We start from the raw sequence: 15,492 nt of genomic DNA, 5'->3' as shown, positions 1-15,492 counted from the left end.
TCTATTCAAAGTAAGTACCAGTGACTTCCTCCCAGGTAAGACTATAGCATTGCATCCTAAACAGAGGTCTACTGGATCCCAGTATCTGATTAGGAAAGGGCTTTTTACAAGAGCTGATGGGATTACAAAAATGTCGTGATTAGCTGGGGCAGTATTTGCATGTCCTTTATTGATGCTTTAAATAATGGCATAGTGTATTTTTGCCCCTTTTTACATTGGTTGTAATCAGTACCACTAACTAGAGACAACCAGAAATGAGCAAGTCGTTGTGTTTTACTGTCCTAACTAAAGAAAAATGACAGAGGCAAGTATTCAAGAATTATATTCAGACCTCCCTATCTGTCAAGCTAATCCTCTGACAATATAACAAATGGAACACATTTGTGGTTTAAATATGGGTTATTATAATAAAAGCGAAATGATGCCATATGGTCTTAAATCTTTGTAACAAGCAGTTTAACAATTATAGGCAGTGCAATATCAGTATCTCTTGCAATTTTGTGTTAGCAATTTCCCACATTTTATAGTTTGAGGATGTGGCCAGAAACCAGCCATCGTGCAACATTGCAGGGGAAAATGTACTTATTGACAGCGATGCTTCTGAAATTCTCGTCTACTTTTCTGGTCTAATTTAAGCATTCCAAATGATTTGGTCCGATTTTCAAAGTAGATTCAATGCATCAGGAACCCCCAACTTTTCAAAACTCATTTTTAAAAAACTTTTTACAAATCTTGCACATGCCTAGATTTTCATAATTTTTGGCGCCTTCTTTCATTTGTGACATTTCCCTCTTCTGCGCTGCTGATGCATGGGGGAAAAAATGGGAATCAGATTTGGCATGATTGCTAAGTATGATTACATCAAAATTATTTCTGTTGGGCATTTCACTGAAGCACACATGCACTTGTCCCAGGGTCCCTGGTGGGAAAATGATACTGTGTGAAAAGGAATGAATAATATAGATCTGCAGGGCTCCCATTGTCTGTCCTGAAGATGGATCTGTGCAACTTCATGGAATCTCCATAATCAGCAGAGGAAAACCTTCTGCTTCTGTGTGCTGGGGTTGGGGGCAGTTGTAGCCATAAAATATAGTCAATAAACTAATACATCAAACACATTTCTAAGTAGGGTTGTTCTTCAGTTGATGTAAACGTCTGTAGCTCTACTGAACTGCTGAGTTATTGTCGTGAAGAACAAAGTTTATATTGCATGTTAGAAATATTAACTGGAAAGGGTGCCAACACTGGAATAAGGTTTTAAATGTTTTCGATATACAATACAGAACAAAATGATTGCAGAGTGGAACCAGGGTCTTAAATAATTTCACCTAATCATTGTTATACCAGTATGCTTCTCTGGGCTCCTTTGGGAGGTAGAGTGGGATATAAATTTAATAAATAAATCGATAGTAAAGGTAAAGGTACCCCTGCCCGTACGGGCCAGTCTTGACAGACTCTAGGGTTGTGCGCCTATCTCACTCTAGAGGCCGGGGGCCAGCGCTGTCCGGAGACACTTCCGGGTCACGTGGCCAGTGTGACATCGCTGCTCTGGTGAGCCAGAGCCGCACACGGAAACGCCGTTTACCTTCCCGCTAGTAAGCGGTCCCTATTTATCTACTTGCACCCGGGGGTTCTTTCGAACTGCTGGGTTGGCAGGCGCTGGGACCGAGCAACGGGAGCGCACCCCGCCGCGGGGATTCGAACCGCCGACCTTTCGATCGGCAAGCCCTAGGCGCTGAGGCTTTTACCCACAGCGCCACCCGCGTCCCTAAATAAATCGATAGATTATGTTATACTAAGATACTTGCCCCAAATATGGACTTCAGTGTAACATTAGAATTACTGAATTAATTGCAGGGAATGTTTTTAAGCCATGGCCTGGTTGAGATACAAGAGAGCTATAACCAGCATCAGCTTTTCTTCTTTCCTTTCCAGCACTTTTGTGCATCAGAAGAGGAGATTAGAAGCATCCGTCTGCTGTTTTGGTCGCACCACAGATTTCTTCCATGTAGATGAAGGGAGAAGAAGTGTGCAGCCCCAAGATTTCTCATAGCTCATTCACATAATGGGGAGCCATGGTTTCCCATTACATAGCATTAAAAAGGTAAAGGTACCCCTGCCCGTACGGGACAGTCTTGACAGACTCTGGGGTTGTGCGCCCATCTCACTCATGAGGCCGGGGGCCAGCGCTGTCCGGAGACACTTCCGGGTCACGTGGCCAGCGTGACAAAGCTGCATCTGGCTAGCCAGCACAGCACACAGAACACCGTTTACCTTCCCGCTAGTAAGCGGTACCTATTTATCTACTTGCACTTTGACATGCTTTCGAACTGCTAGGTTGGCAGGCGCTGGGACTGAGCAGCGGGAGCGCACCCCGCCGCGGGGATTTGAACCGCCGACCTTTCGATCGGCAAGCCCTAGGCGCTGAGGCTTTTACCCACAGCGCCACCCACGTCCCTTTTACATAGCATTACACAAGTGACAAACCCCAAGACCTTTTGAAATAAACAGGTGTGTTTCCCGCACCCTCCCAAATGGATCCGCCAATGAATTTAACTGTAACTGCAAGTACTGTTTATTTTTATTTTTAGAACGCTTTTGAAATACTAGAGCTTCAGCAGGTCATTCGTGGGAAGGAAAAGAATTTTTCAGTGCTGCATGAACAGTGAGCTTCTGTGCATTGATTATGTAAGTCAGGTTCTCTTGGTTGACCTTACTGATTATAGAAGCAAAGAACCAGAGAGCTATGCTGTGAAGGACATTGGTCATAAGAGAAATACTATTCAGGAAATACATCCATTGTACTTAAATTTTCATGAAGATGTCAGGGGCATTTTTTAAAAGAAATCTGATGTTCTCTGATTAATGACAATATTCTGCCTTTTGTGAAAGTAGCTGGCCACATCTACAAGCTTTTGTGTAAATTACCTTCTGTAAGGATTTGCTCTTGGCTACAAAACCCAGTTTCATGAAATGTGACATGTAATTAGCATACAAAACCTGAACAGATTTTTCTTTTAAGTGAACATTAAGAATTTTTGTTTCCACTCACCTCCATGGTATCACTATCTTCATGGGTCTTTCCCTGATTTCTTGATTGCTCTCTCCTAAATGTTTTGTGACTCTCCTGCTTCTACTCTCCGCATTGGCCTGCCTTTCCTAATATGCTGTCTTGGGACTTTAATCCGCTATCATTGAGTTCAGGTTATATGTACATACATACTGACTACTCTCAGATCTTGTTCAGAGCTTCCAAGTTTAGCTGACAGTATCTCCCCCTAAGCGAAGTGACAAAGACAAAATTCTTAAGGCTTTCCACCCAAATTCTCTTTCTGCAGCCTGGCATTTTCAGGGATTTGCACAGACTTACAGATACATACTCACCTTTGGTTTCTCACATTCTTCCTCTCTGCATATCTAGGTATCTAGGCCCCTGCCTCTTCAGCATATCCACAAACTGTCATACCCTAATGTCTAAATCATCATCACTAGTGCTGTGATTCTCTCTCCAAACAATCTTGCTACAACCTTTACCTGGTGATTGTCCCCTCATGCCATCTGTTGAAATTTTCACTCTGATGAGGCCATCCTGTTTTGTCCCTGTGCTGGTTCCTCTGGTTTCCCTGGAATACTCTCTCCCTCCCCATCTCCCCTTTCCTTCTCCATTGAACGTGAGTTTATACATTTCCCTGCCAGTGCATGTGTGGCATTTGATAAACAGTCGTCGTTTTCTGAGCTGAAAGGGTATTTTAAAGGTGCATATAACAGGAATCAGATCCCCTTACACAGATGAAACCACACACAGGCCCAGTTCACATGCAACAACAGAGACCAGAAACTTCTGTTTCGATTTTAGATTAACCACAGTTTAGCATTACACCCAAAGCCTAAACTGTGGAGAACCTTCATTATGGTTAGCGAAACAAGGTAGCTACTAACTCATGGTTTGAAGTTGGCTTGTTTCCACTAACTATATTTAAGACTAACACTGGTTTGTCTGGGTTCAGCTATTTTTCAGAGCTGTGGTTAGTCAAAAATGGAAGAGAAAGAGTTAAATGTTGGGGGTGGGGCATGCTGCGGCTCAAGGGTTACTGTGGCTTGTTCTCTTAACACCAAGCCACAGTTTAGTGTTATCTGTGAGCACAATGCAGTGTTTCCCTTAATGTTGTGGAAGTGGGGATTATTGGGTTGAATTTGTCTTTGTTTTTATTATGTATTTAGTGTTTTTTTATATTGAAATTTGGGGTTGTAAACCACCCTGAGATCTACAGCTATAAGGCAGCATACAAATTTAACAAACAAACAAACAATTTCAGAACAAAACCAATACAGTGGTACCTCGGTTTAAGAACAGTCCGGTTTAAGAACAGTTTGTTTTACAAACTCCGCAAAACCGGAAATAGTGTCTTGGTTTGAGAACTTTACCTCAGTCTAAGAATGGAATCTGAATGGTGGAAGGGCACCGGCGGCGGGAGGCCTCATTGGGGAAAGTGTGCCTCGGTTTAAGAACGGTTTCGGTTTAAGAGCAGACTTCTGGAACGGATTAAGTTCGTAAACCAAGGTACCACCATACCTGCTTTAGAGTGCCCCTCCGTGTGATGAGCTTTGCACCTGAACTCTACTAAATGATGCAAGGAGGATTCCCCATGCTTTTCAGTAAAATAGGTCTGGGGCTCGGTGGGGCTTTCCCCATTCTCCCCCCCCCCCCCCAATCTATTCTTAAGACATACAAAACTTGCCTCTAATCTGCGCTGAATCCTAAATCAGCACAATTACAGTTAGTAATAGGCAGGGCAGCCAGTTGTAACGAAAGAGGTATTCTGTTTTGACCTCTTTGCATGTTAGGCCATTTCCCACTGATCACTTCTATAAGAACCAAAACAACGGTTCCTATATAATTGCCACAAACAACAGGGCGATTAATATAATGTGTTCAGGTGTTCCGGCCCTTTTCAATATTTTATTTTGCTTCTTGTGGAATTAATATTAAAACGACTATCTTGAATATTCATGTATGTGTCCATATGTGTGTGTGTGTATGCAGGGGTGGGTGGGTGGTTGTGGGTGGGTTCAGCCACCCACATATCTTTTACTAGGAAGCAGGCAAATATTATTGAAACCAGCATCCAGTTAATTCCAGATGGAATTTGGTTTGTGTAGTATAAAGCTTTACATCTGCATTTTGATAGACATTATATAGAAGGTTGTCATTTTCTTGCTCTCAGGCAGGCCTTTTTTCCAGGGATAACTCACAGGAACTCAGTTCCAGCGCCTCTCAGGTGAGCGCCATTGCCATTCTAAGAGAACAAGGGAGGCATTCATGGTGAGTTCCGGCACCTCTTTTTCTAGAAAAACAGCACCACTCAGGCATGTTGCAGGTAATAAAACATGCAGGATGTTAACACAAGCATACATACACACACAAACTCACAAGCACAGTGTAACACACATGTGCAACATATATTCCGCTCTAATGGCAACTTTACCTGAAAATGCATTCCCTGTTAGAGAATCCAAACCTATAAATTAAAGCAGCAGAGGAAAAGGAAAAGAACAAAACAAAAAAAACCTTTAGCACTAGTTTGAATCCAATAAGAACTTCTGTCATGGCAAATAATAATCAGCGTGTGAAATGGATAAGAAACTGAACTGCAGTTATCTGGATCAATACACTGTAAGTTATACATTCAGCAAAAAATATATATACGATTTTTTAAAGAAGTCAGTAGAATCACTTTCACAATAGGTATTTAAAGAAGCCTTGCAATGGTTTCCTCAGTCATTATCCTGGCCAACTTTTTGAGATAGGTCACAGTTATTCTCAAACTACAGATGAAGAAGTAAAACTGTCCGCTGTCCAGTTGCTGTATCTGAACCCAGTTCTTCCTGGTGCAAGTCCAATGTAACAGCCAGGCAGTGGTTCATACAGTTTCTTTTAAAAAAGCATTGCATGTAGTAAATGAGGGTTATTTGGTTTGTATTTGTAAAAATAAATTTACAGTCAACTGTAACAAGACCCTCAAGCCAGTATACAGAAAACAAAACACCACAAAAGAATAACAGGATCAAAACAAAACATTAAAAAACAAGAAGAGCAGCGTTAAAGCAATCAGTCGAAGATTAAAAACCAATAAATGCCAAATAGAATAAAAATGTTTTTTTCTGCCGGCATAAATATATATATATATCTTTCCTAAATTGTCAGGGTATTCATATTAACCCCCAACTCTGTTCTGCTCTGTTGCATGGATTCAGTTTTTGAAATATTCATATCCCACCTCGCCCACCTTATGTTATACTGAACATAATGTTCTTCCACATTAAACAGGTCAAAACTGACAGGTTCAGTGCTGTGTATTCTGAGACCTCAGAGCGGGTAGAGGAAACTTAGCCAAACCAATCACTCATGACTTACCAGCAAAAGAGGTCCTGACCCAGAAGTTTGACCCAGCTTGGTCCTTACTCTTCACTGCTCACACACCTTAAAGTTATGCAGAGGGACAGAGTTTCCTCTACCCACTCTGATGTCTTCTACCGCGTGGAATGGGGCTTATACCCAGGTAAGTGGGTATTACTGCAGCCAAAACTATGTAAATTAGATGAACCAAAGGTGATTACATATTGAGGGGCAGTGCTGCATATTTGGATAGTACAGGAGTTATGCAAGATCATTTCCCTCCTACCCCATCAATGACTGCAAACTGCTATTAGTTCCATCAGCGGTGTCAGAGAAGTGGAGAATCAACTGTACACGCAGGAAGATGTCAATTTGGTCAAATGTTAAATGATGCCTTGAAAGACTAATTTGTTGCTGGTTTGTACAATAATCAGATTCAGGAAAAAGTTACTAGCTATCTCAATACAAACCCTCAACAGCAGTTGCCAGTTGTGTTATAGAACTGCAAATAAAGATTTGGGTTGGGGGCTGTTTTTACCTTCCTTGTAATTCATGCCTTAAGAAAGCTTTTACTTTAAAGGGAAGGGTATGAATACCTTAAAACAAACAAAACCAGTAAACAGGAATTCCTTAATCAGCAGAAGCCTGGGAAAAGATTGTGTCCCTATTATTTGTGCTGGGAGGGACTGATGAGCAGACAATGCCAGACGGCAAGGCACACAATAATGCACCACACATGGCACCTCAATCCATGACAACAGCTGGGCATCAGAGAGGAAGGAGCTTAAGTGTTGAATAGGGAAATGGAAGTGACCAAGTTCCTGCCTTGCATATGGAGTAAGAGAAAGCAGTCGGGTTGTGCTCCTGATTGAAGGAGTTACCATATCAACCAGGTGGATAGCACATCCAGTGATTCTATGGGGAGATTCTACGACAATGAACATTCCTCTTCATTCACCCTGATTTGACTGTGGAGTCTTTATACATCATTCTTGTTGATCATTTGTTCACTCCAATGCTTTTCAGTGGATTTCCATGTCACTTTCCTTACTGCAGAAAGCTATTTCTTTTTCAAAGTGGATTTGTTGCATTAGGGAGACAACGCTTCTGGTGCATTTTCATTGTGCAAACCTAAATTTTCTGGTATGTGCTTGAATCCCTTCTGAAAAATTCTGTTAGTCTGGAGGCACCCTGAACCTTCCTATCTTCAGATATCACAGTTCTGGGAGGCTATTTAAGTGGAAACTGGAATGTTTCTTATTTCACGTGACAAGAGGAGTAGAAGACCAGTCTGTTATCTCAGTCATGTCCATGAAGGCATGCTTGCCGAAGTAACGTCCAACACTCACCCTGGCAAGAATGGATGACTCCTGCCGGGTTGTCAAATTGCATAATGCCTGTATGTAGTATCACCCTATAAGGTAACTTTAACCAGACTTGCACCAGATGTCTCAGCGACATCTACGCTGGCTTGGTCATGTCCACAGAAGGGGAGATGGTAGGGTCCCCAAGGATGTGCTCTATGGGGAGCTGGCTTCTGGCACCAGGCCCACTGGCAGACCAACTCTATGTTACAAATATGTCTGCAAACATGACATGAAGGCTGGGAATATCAACCCTGCCATGTGGGAAACCCGACAACCTCAGTGCCTGGAGACAGGCAGTCAAGTCGTGTATCCAGACCAGTGACCAGAGGAGTGTTGGTGTACCGCACTGGGCTTCGTAGCCAACTTGGGAAAATGCCAGGCACCTGCATTCTTCCCCCTCAAGCGCCCCTCGGGATGATCCATCACTTCTCTGTCCCGATGCGCTTCTGCGACACTTATCCGAAGATATGTGCACACAATACTGTAGCAGAGTCCAAGCAGAAACTAGGCATAGAGGTGTGGAACCTAAGCTAATTTATTATGTACAAGATCAAGTGTTACAGAACAAAGGAAACATGGCTCCTCTCTCCTTCTTCTCTGAGAGAGAACAGAAAAAGCAAAAGTACAACATAATGGAACAGTGTAAATGAACTTCTGTTCTCAGGACTCCAATAGTATGGAATGTCAACACAGACATGTGATGAAAACAATCACACATCAGCAGCGGAGAGAATGAAATCCCAACAAGGAGGAATCACACTTGTTGTTGTTGTTTAGTCGTTTAGTCGTGTCCAACTCTTCGTGACCCCATGGACCAGAGCATGCCAGGCACTCCTGTCTTCCACTGCCTCCCGCAGTTTGGTCAAACTCATGTTTGTAGCTTCGAGAACACTGTCCAACCATCTCGTCCTCTGTCGTCCCCTTCTCCTTGTGCCCTCCATCTTTCCCAGCATCAGGGTCTTTTCCAGGGAGTCTTCTCTTCTCATGAGGTGGCCAAAGTATTGGAGCCTTAGCTTCAGGATCTGTCCTTCCAGTGAGCACTCAGGGCTGATTTCCTTCAGAATGGATAGGTTTGATCTTCTTGCAGTCCATGGGACTCTCAAGAGTCTCCTCCAGCACCATAATTCAAAAAGGAATCACACTACTAGTAGATAAATAATATGAGGGCCCGTAGCTCCGTGTTTATGACATCCCAGGCTCCATCCCTGACCTCTCTAATGGAAGTTCCTACATCGGAAGGGCTAGGAAAGACCAATATTTGGACAGCAGCTGCCTAACAGAGCAGGAAATATTGTGCATGGTGTCATGCAGAAGGGAAAATGCATGGGTTGTTGTCAGCACACAATCATGTAGTGTTAGCATCCCACAATCCATTTGCCTTTGTGTATAGTGTGCCCACATGCAAACTCTACATATGGTACGTGCACCAGGGATCTGGTTTAAATTTGATGCTGGCTGCCTAGAATCCCACATGAGTAAAGTTTGTTTGTTTATGTGTTTACACCTGCTGGAACATTTTAAACAAGACTTGCATCACCTGCCTACCAGCTATAATGACGAAATAAATATAAATGCAGAGGGGAGGGAGAGCAAAAAAAGAGAGACTGGTATCTGCAGGTTCTGAAGAGCAATGTAGCTGAAGCACTTGATTTTATGAGTACTAATAAGGTGAGAGTCAAGATAAAGTAGCTCTAGTTTGTTTTACTACATGCATAGCTAATGTGAACACCTGCATCCCCCCCCCTCCTTGTAGCCAAGTCAAATGTTGGGCTGGAATGTGTGTGTGCGTGGATAGGTTGGTGGTCACTTTTACTGCAAATCTCCCATGCAAAGAATTAATTGGCCTTAGTTCGTTCAAAGCAGCTGAGCCTATTGGGCCCACAAATCAGGCTACTTCCTCTTATTACTTTCACAAGCACAAAAGGATGCCATTTGACACAGCCTGAGGAGGGCAGTGGAAAGTTTTTCCTTAAATAAAGATAAATACAGCTTGCTGCAGTTCCCAGCTAGACGTCAGTGTATACAATTACCGCAGTTAACAACGGAATGAAATCTCTGCTGTGTGACTATCTATTAAGTGTTTGCTTTGGGGATTCTAGCAGCTTCCCTTGAGAGCTGAGGACCAGGAGAACCAGCAATATTACTTGTTATTAAGCAAAATCTCTGAATTTGTTGAGCTGCTGCTCAATTAAGCAAACATCATCAGGTACAATACATGCCCCCGCATTTCATTTTGGCTAATACATGACTGTAGTTAAGCACCAGCCACTACGTTCCTTGCATGCAAAATTTGATAGTTGGGGGCGGGAGGAGAGGGAAGAGAGTAGAATAAAGTTGCAAACAGTAAGAGGGCTTCCTGTTTCAGCAAGCAACCCATTCCTTCACAGCATGGATGTTATGGCCGTGGATGTAATTAGCCACCAGTTGTAAGAAGTTCATATTACAACAACATCATAACCAACAGCAAAAACTGCTGCAGGGTTTTCTGAACTTTACACAGTAGTTTTAAAAAGTCACCTTACATAGCTGTGCAAAGTTTTCCCACAGAGACCATCTTACGTTGCTTTCTGGAACATAAAAGGCAATGCAATTTCGGCATAATTTTGAGCATGAGGATGATACATACAGTGGTACCTCGGGTTAAGTACTTAATTTGTTCCGGAGGTCCGTTCTTAAGCTGAAACTGTTCTTAACCTGAAGCACCACTTTAGCTAATGGGGCCTCCTGCTGCTGCCACGCCACCACTGCACAATTTCTGTTCTCATCCTGAAGCAAAGTTCTTAACCCAAGGTACTATTTCTGGGTTAGCGGAGTCTGTAATCTGAAGCGTATGTAACCCGAGGTACCACTGTATTTGCCATGCTCAAGCTGTTACAATACCCACTATTTCAGCAGTTGACATAAATCACCCCTGTAACCCCCAGGTCATAATTATTTATATATATTAAAATGTAATAATTAGTATACTTATTGTACATGGGTGGTAGCTTGAAAGCATCAGATGTATCCGGTGAAGTCTCTTACTGTGGTGTAAAATACCTCATATGCTCAGAAGTGCTAATCTTTAAACACAACATGCCTTCTTCATTCCTTTTCTTTCTTTTCATAATTGATACGTCAATTTAACTTAATTTTTTATCAGCTTCGTGGTTGTTGTGGATCTGAACCCTGAAATCCTCAGGGATTCTAATCCAATGCTCTAACCACTATGACATGCTGTCTTCAAAGAAAGGATTTGGAAGACAGCTATAGATAAGATGACTGCATGTTCAGAAGGTGTATTGCATGAAGAAAGGTTAAAGAAGTATCGACAAATTTAGCACATAGAAGACAACGGGTTGGATATATGTCACTATAATGTTCAGATATATAAAGGCACTTGAAAAAAGCGAAGGGAAGTTTGTTCACAGAGCGGTGTGAGTGTGTGTGTGGAATCCATACAGACGATGCGTATTTTAAACATTAAGAAAAGCTTCCTAATTCGAGGTGCTCTCAGCAATGTAATAATTTGAAAAGCAAACTTGAAGAATCTCCTTCCTTGGAAATTTTCTAGGAAAGGCTATATAGGCACCTTGTGTGCATGTTCTAAGTAGAAGATATCCTATTCTAGGGCAAGGATTTTTAGGCAATGTTGAAGTCTAGCTCAACACAAGAGCATATATTTGGCATGTTTGGAGTCTCAGATTCAGTGCCTCTCGATAGCAAAGATCTCTGGGTGAACCAGTGACATCTTTTAAAATGGGCTACTTTTAAAATGAGGCTGCATTTTAAATTGCATTTTAACCTGTATTTTAAATTGGGTTCCCCCCCCTATTATGTTTTTACTGTAATTTTACTGGTGTTAGCCTCCCTGAGCCCGGCTCTGGCCGAGGAGGGCGGGATATAAATAAAATTTATTATTTATTATTATTATTATTATTATTATTACTACTACTACTACCAGTCAAGTTACATACAAATGGAACACTGGTTTGCTTTGTGCATGGTAGCCCTTCCCTATGGGTTTATCTTCCAACATGTAAGGATACATAATTCTAACACCTTGCCCACTAGCTGTTTGTATGCAATAACATCTCTATTTTTTTATGCAAGTGGAGTGGCATTGATAACTGCTGGTAGCTCCCGAGACGCGACTGGATGTGCGAAAAGAGTTAGCAGCTTTCTGTATCGCATAAAAGTGGAAAAGTATTATCATTTTGAATGAAACCAGCTCTGCAACGCCTGGCTATAATTTCCAAAAGGTATGGCAAGTCTTTGGAACCCAACATGAAGCAAAAGCAGCCCCACTTCTGGGGGAAAAAAACGGATACCGAAGTTTTTGCATGCTACAGCTAGCGTGAAAGCTTTGCTACGGCTTGCAGAAACGCCTGTGCATTATTCATTAAAGGAGCATTTCTGAAGCAGCAGAAAGAGCACTTCTTGCTGTCAAGGCAATTCCCAAACCAAGTTCTAATCAGCAGTATAGCTGCTCCTATTCATCACAATTCTACTTTTGGGTCCCCAAAGGCTCCTGCCACATTTAGTAGTTTGGGGATGTTCACCACACTGACCCAGCCATTTGCAACTCTTTTTCTTTTTCTTTTTCAAGGGTGGTTTACAATCTTCATGTGGATTAATTTTGTTTAAAGTACTGGTAATGAAAACCAATGCTATATAAAATAAAATGCTATATATAAAATGACAAATTTGTGGAGGGCAGATTACAAAGCACTGAAAGTAGGGTCCTGCAACAGTGTAGAGTGCTTCTGTGCAGGATTCCTGGCAGAAGTGGCTGCTGGAGCTTCAGTGTTAGTTTCCTGGCAGTGGCATCACTGCTGGCAGAGCTGATCCGGTGCCCCCACTATATGCAACAACCACACCCCACAATTTTCATGTCACTGTCTCCTCTTCCCTTCAGGTAAGGAGCACTGACCCAGCTGCCAGCAACTGAATCTCTGCCACACCAGGCAAATGACTTTTAGACAATCCATTTCATTCTCTTCTGGTTTCCTTCTTATTTCTTTTCGCCTGACAGAATGGAGTGGGCATGCTTGTTCCCAAATCCCAAATACTGGATTTCTCAATCTTTTAGGCTTTCTTCTTAAGTTCTTCCTTCCTAAAGTTTTTGTACTCCTCCTAACTTTGAGGTAGGGAAGGGTGAACCTGCCTGTTTTTGTTTTATCAGTTTCTATCAATCAGTTCTGTCAGGGAACTGACATCGGAGCAGAGTGGAGAGGTGAGGCTCCCCGATGATGCCGGAGAGGGAACCAGTAAGGGAAGAGAGAGAGCTTCCGCTGGGGAAGGAAGTCCAGGTGACACCAGGAAGAAAGGAGAGGCTGAGAGCACTTCGGAGGGGAGGCTCCGAGACTCTTCCAGTGAGGTCAGTGAGGAGAGTGGAGGACCACCGCTTGGCACGCCCACTCTGCGCAGAAGGCTTCCGCGCAGAGAGGCGAGGAGGAGGTTGTCCGTTAAGGAATTCTTATGCTGGAAGAAGTTTAGGAAACGCCCACTGACGGATTCTGCCAGCGACTGAAGCAGCCGCGCAAAAGGGCTGCTCAGCTAGGGAAAGACGCAATCACCCCAAGCAGTTTGGAGCAGTTGGAGGTTTACACACAAGCAACCCCAATTCCCATGATAAGTTCAGTTTTCTACAATTCCATATCAGCTTTTTTTTTTTTGAAGTCCTTGTGAAAATTCACCAGCATTTTAATGCAAATTTCTCCAAAAAAATGGTATATTTTCCTTTGCATTTTTTGCTGTTGCCTTTTGCATTTTTTGCACATTTTGCAAAACAGTTTTCCACAATATAATGCATATACTGCCTTTTTGTATGCTATTTTCACTTATATATGCTTTTTATACATACTTTAAAAAAGGTCCATTTAAGTCCAGTCGTGAAAGACTCTGGACTTTCGCTCATCTCGCTTTACTGGCTTCCGCAGACAGTTTTTCCAGGTCATATGGCCAGCATGACTGGCGAAGCCAGAGCAGTGCATGGAAACGCCATTTACCTTCCCGCCGGAGTGGTACCTATTTATATATTTGCACTATGTGCTTTTGAACTGCTAGGTTGGCAGGAGCAGGGACTGAGCAACGGGAGCTCACCCCGTTGCGGGGATTCGAACCGCCGACCTTCCAATCAGCAAACCCAAGCAGCACAGTGGTTTAAACCACAGCGCCACCCGCATCCCTATACATACTTAACCCTGTATGTATATTTCTACACACATTTTTGCTGGAGAAGGGCAAAGCTATTCTGTTTAATTTCATCTACGTTTTTAAGCAAACCAAACTGATTCATGCATCCTGTAATAAATAATATGAGTTGATGTGGAGTTATGCTTCAGCTTTTGCACTTCTCTTTTAAAAACAAACAAACAAATTTGTACCATACTTTATCCAGATGCACATTAGAATGTGTATTTTGGGTAAAATGTGTTTTGAAAGGCACATTTTCTATTTAAAGATGTGAATTCAAAATATTGCCAAAATTTTGCATTAAAAAGCAGAAAGATTGTTGTAGAAATGCAAAGGAAGGGACTTATGGATGAGCACGTTTGAAACTGACACAGACTAGAAATGGACTTATCCCTCTACCCCTACTAGGAATGTCTTCAGAAGGGTGGATTAAATTACTGTACTCTTAAGGTCCCTTTCAGTACTCTGATCCTGTAACTAATACTAATGGCTACATTTGATCTCCAAGCAGCAGCTTTCTGAGCAGAATGTTTGCAAATCTGAAAAATATGAATGCCATCACAGTTATTGAATATTACATTTTGTCATGCTCTTAATCAAAGCTCTGCTTTTTCCAAACCAGAGTAATTATTTCATCAATGCCCCTTTTGGCTGATGGTGGATGGGGGAAACATCAAGCTAAAAAAACCTTTGAAGTTTCCCTGTGTTCACATCACCTTGAAAAGTAAATGGGGCTTTAGGAAATTTCTGCCGCTATTTTAACACAGGATAAAAGGCAGAGGGATGGCAGAATTGCTAAGAACTTTTTGTTCTTTTTGGTCATTGAGAATCATTAAAGATCTATGAAGTACCAGATATACTTGTCAAACAGATGCCTAATAGTCAGTCCTCCCATATTAATTTTGAAACCACTACAATGAGACAAGTTATTTCCATAGTTAGAATTGTAAATGATATTGTACATGATATGCTTGGCGATGGTCTGTGGTTGTGAAAAATTATGTGGCACCACTTATGGAAGGGAAATCAACCAAGGCAGATAACACACACACACACACACACACACACACACTGCTCAGTCACCTAGGCTTGCCAGATTACAGCCCAGTGATTTGCACTATGCATTTAGATTTTCCATTGTAGTGGTTTTCCATTGCAGTAAGAGATAAGACGCCATGTCTTGTGCTGTATGCTCTCGTTTTGTCATTCGCCAAGCACTTCACACTGCATTGTAAAGATCTGAGATCCTCCTTGTTGCCATAAAGCCACTTCCGAGCTGGGGAGGAGGTGGGGTTGCGGGCCCATCCCCTCCCCACGCACGTGGGGGCTGGCTCACAGCCCCCGCGAGAGCAGGGGAATCCTCGGGCGCGTCACCGACTCGGCCAGCCAATCGGCGGGCCGGGGAGGCGTGGCCTAACACATTTAAGGCTGGCGCGCCTGGGGACCTCCCTCTCTTCCCCATTCCAGCTGCTTCGGTTTCCCATCCCGCCTTCCCTTTAGGTTTAGTTAGCCCTGACCTTGCTATGGACTACGGTTGGTCGCCGCAAGGGG

General features: G+C 42.7%; 1 protein-coding gene across 5 annotated transcripts in view; it reads right to left on the bottom strand.

The window, feature by feature from the left end:
- The window catches only part of DLGAP2 (DLG associated protein 2), a 395,598-nt gene that overhangs the window by 150,982 nt on the left and 229,124 nt on the right, over positions 1 to 15,492 (bottom strand). For 3 of the 5 annotated variants that reach the window (XM_077926383.1, XM_077926382.1, XM_077926385.1), the window contains one exon: positions 5,487 to 5,519. The exons of the other annotated variants lie outside the window; for them this stretch is intronic. In XM_077926383.1, coding sequence (XP_077782509.1) covers positions 5,487 to 5,519 — 33 coding nt within the window. The remainder of the gene's footprint in view (positions 1 to 5,486; positions 5,520 to 15,492) is intronic. 5 annotated transcript variants of the gene reach the window in all.

The sequence above is a fragment of the Podarcis muralis genome, chromosome 3, assembly GCF_964188315.1.
Source record: "Podarcis muralis chromosome 3, rPodMur119.hap1.1, whole genome shotgun sequence".
In the NCBI taxonomy this organism is placed as follows: domain Eukaryota; kingdom Metazoa; phylum Chordata; class Lepidosauria; order Squamata; family Lacertidae; genus Podarcis; species Podarcis muralis.
This window is presented reverse-complemented; position numbering and strand designations above follow the sequence as displayed.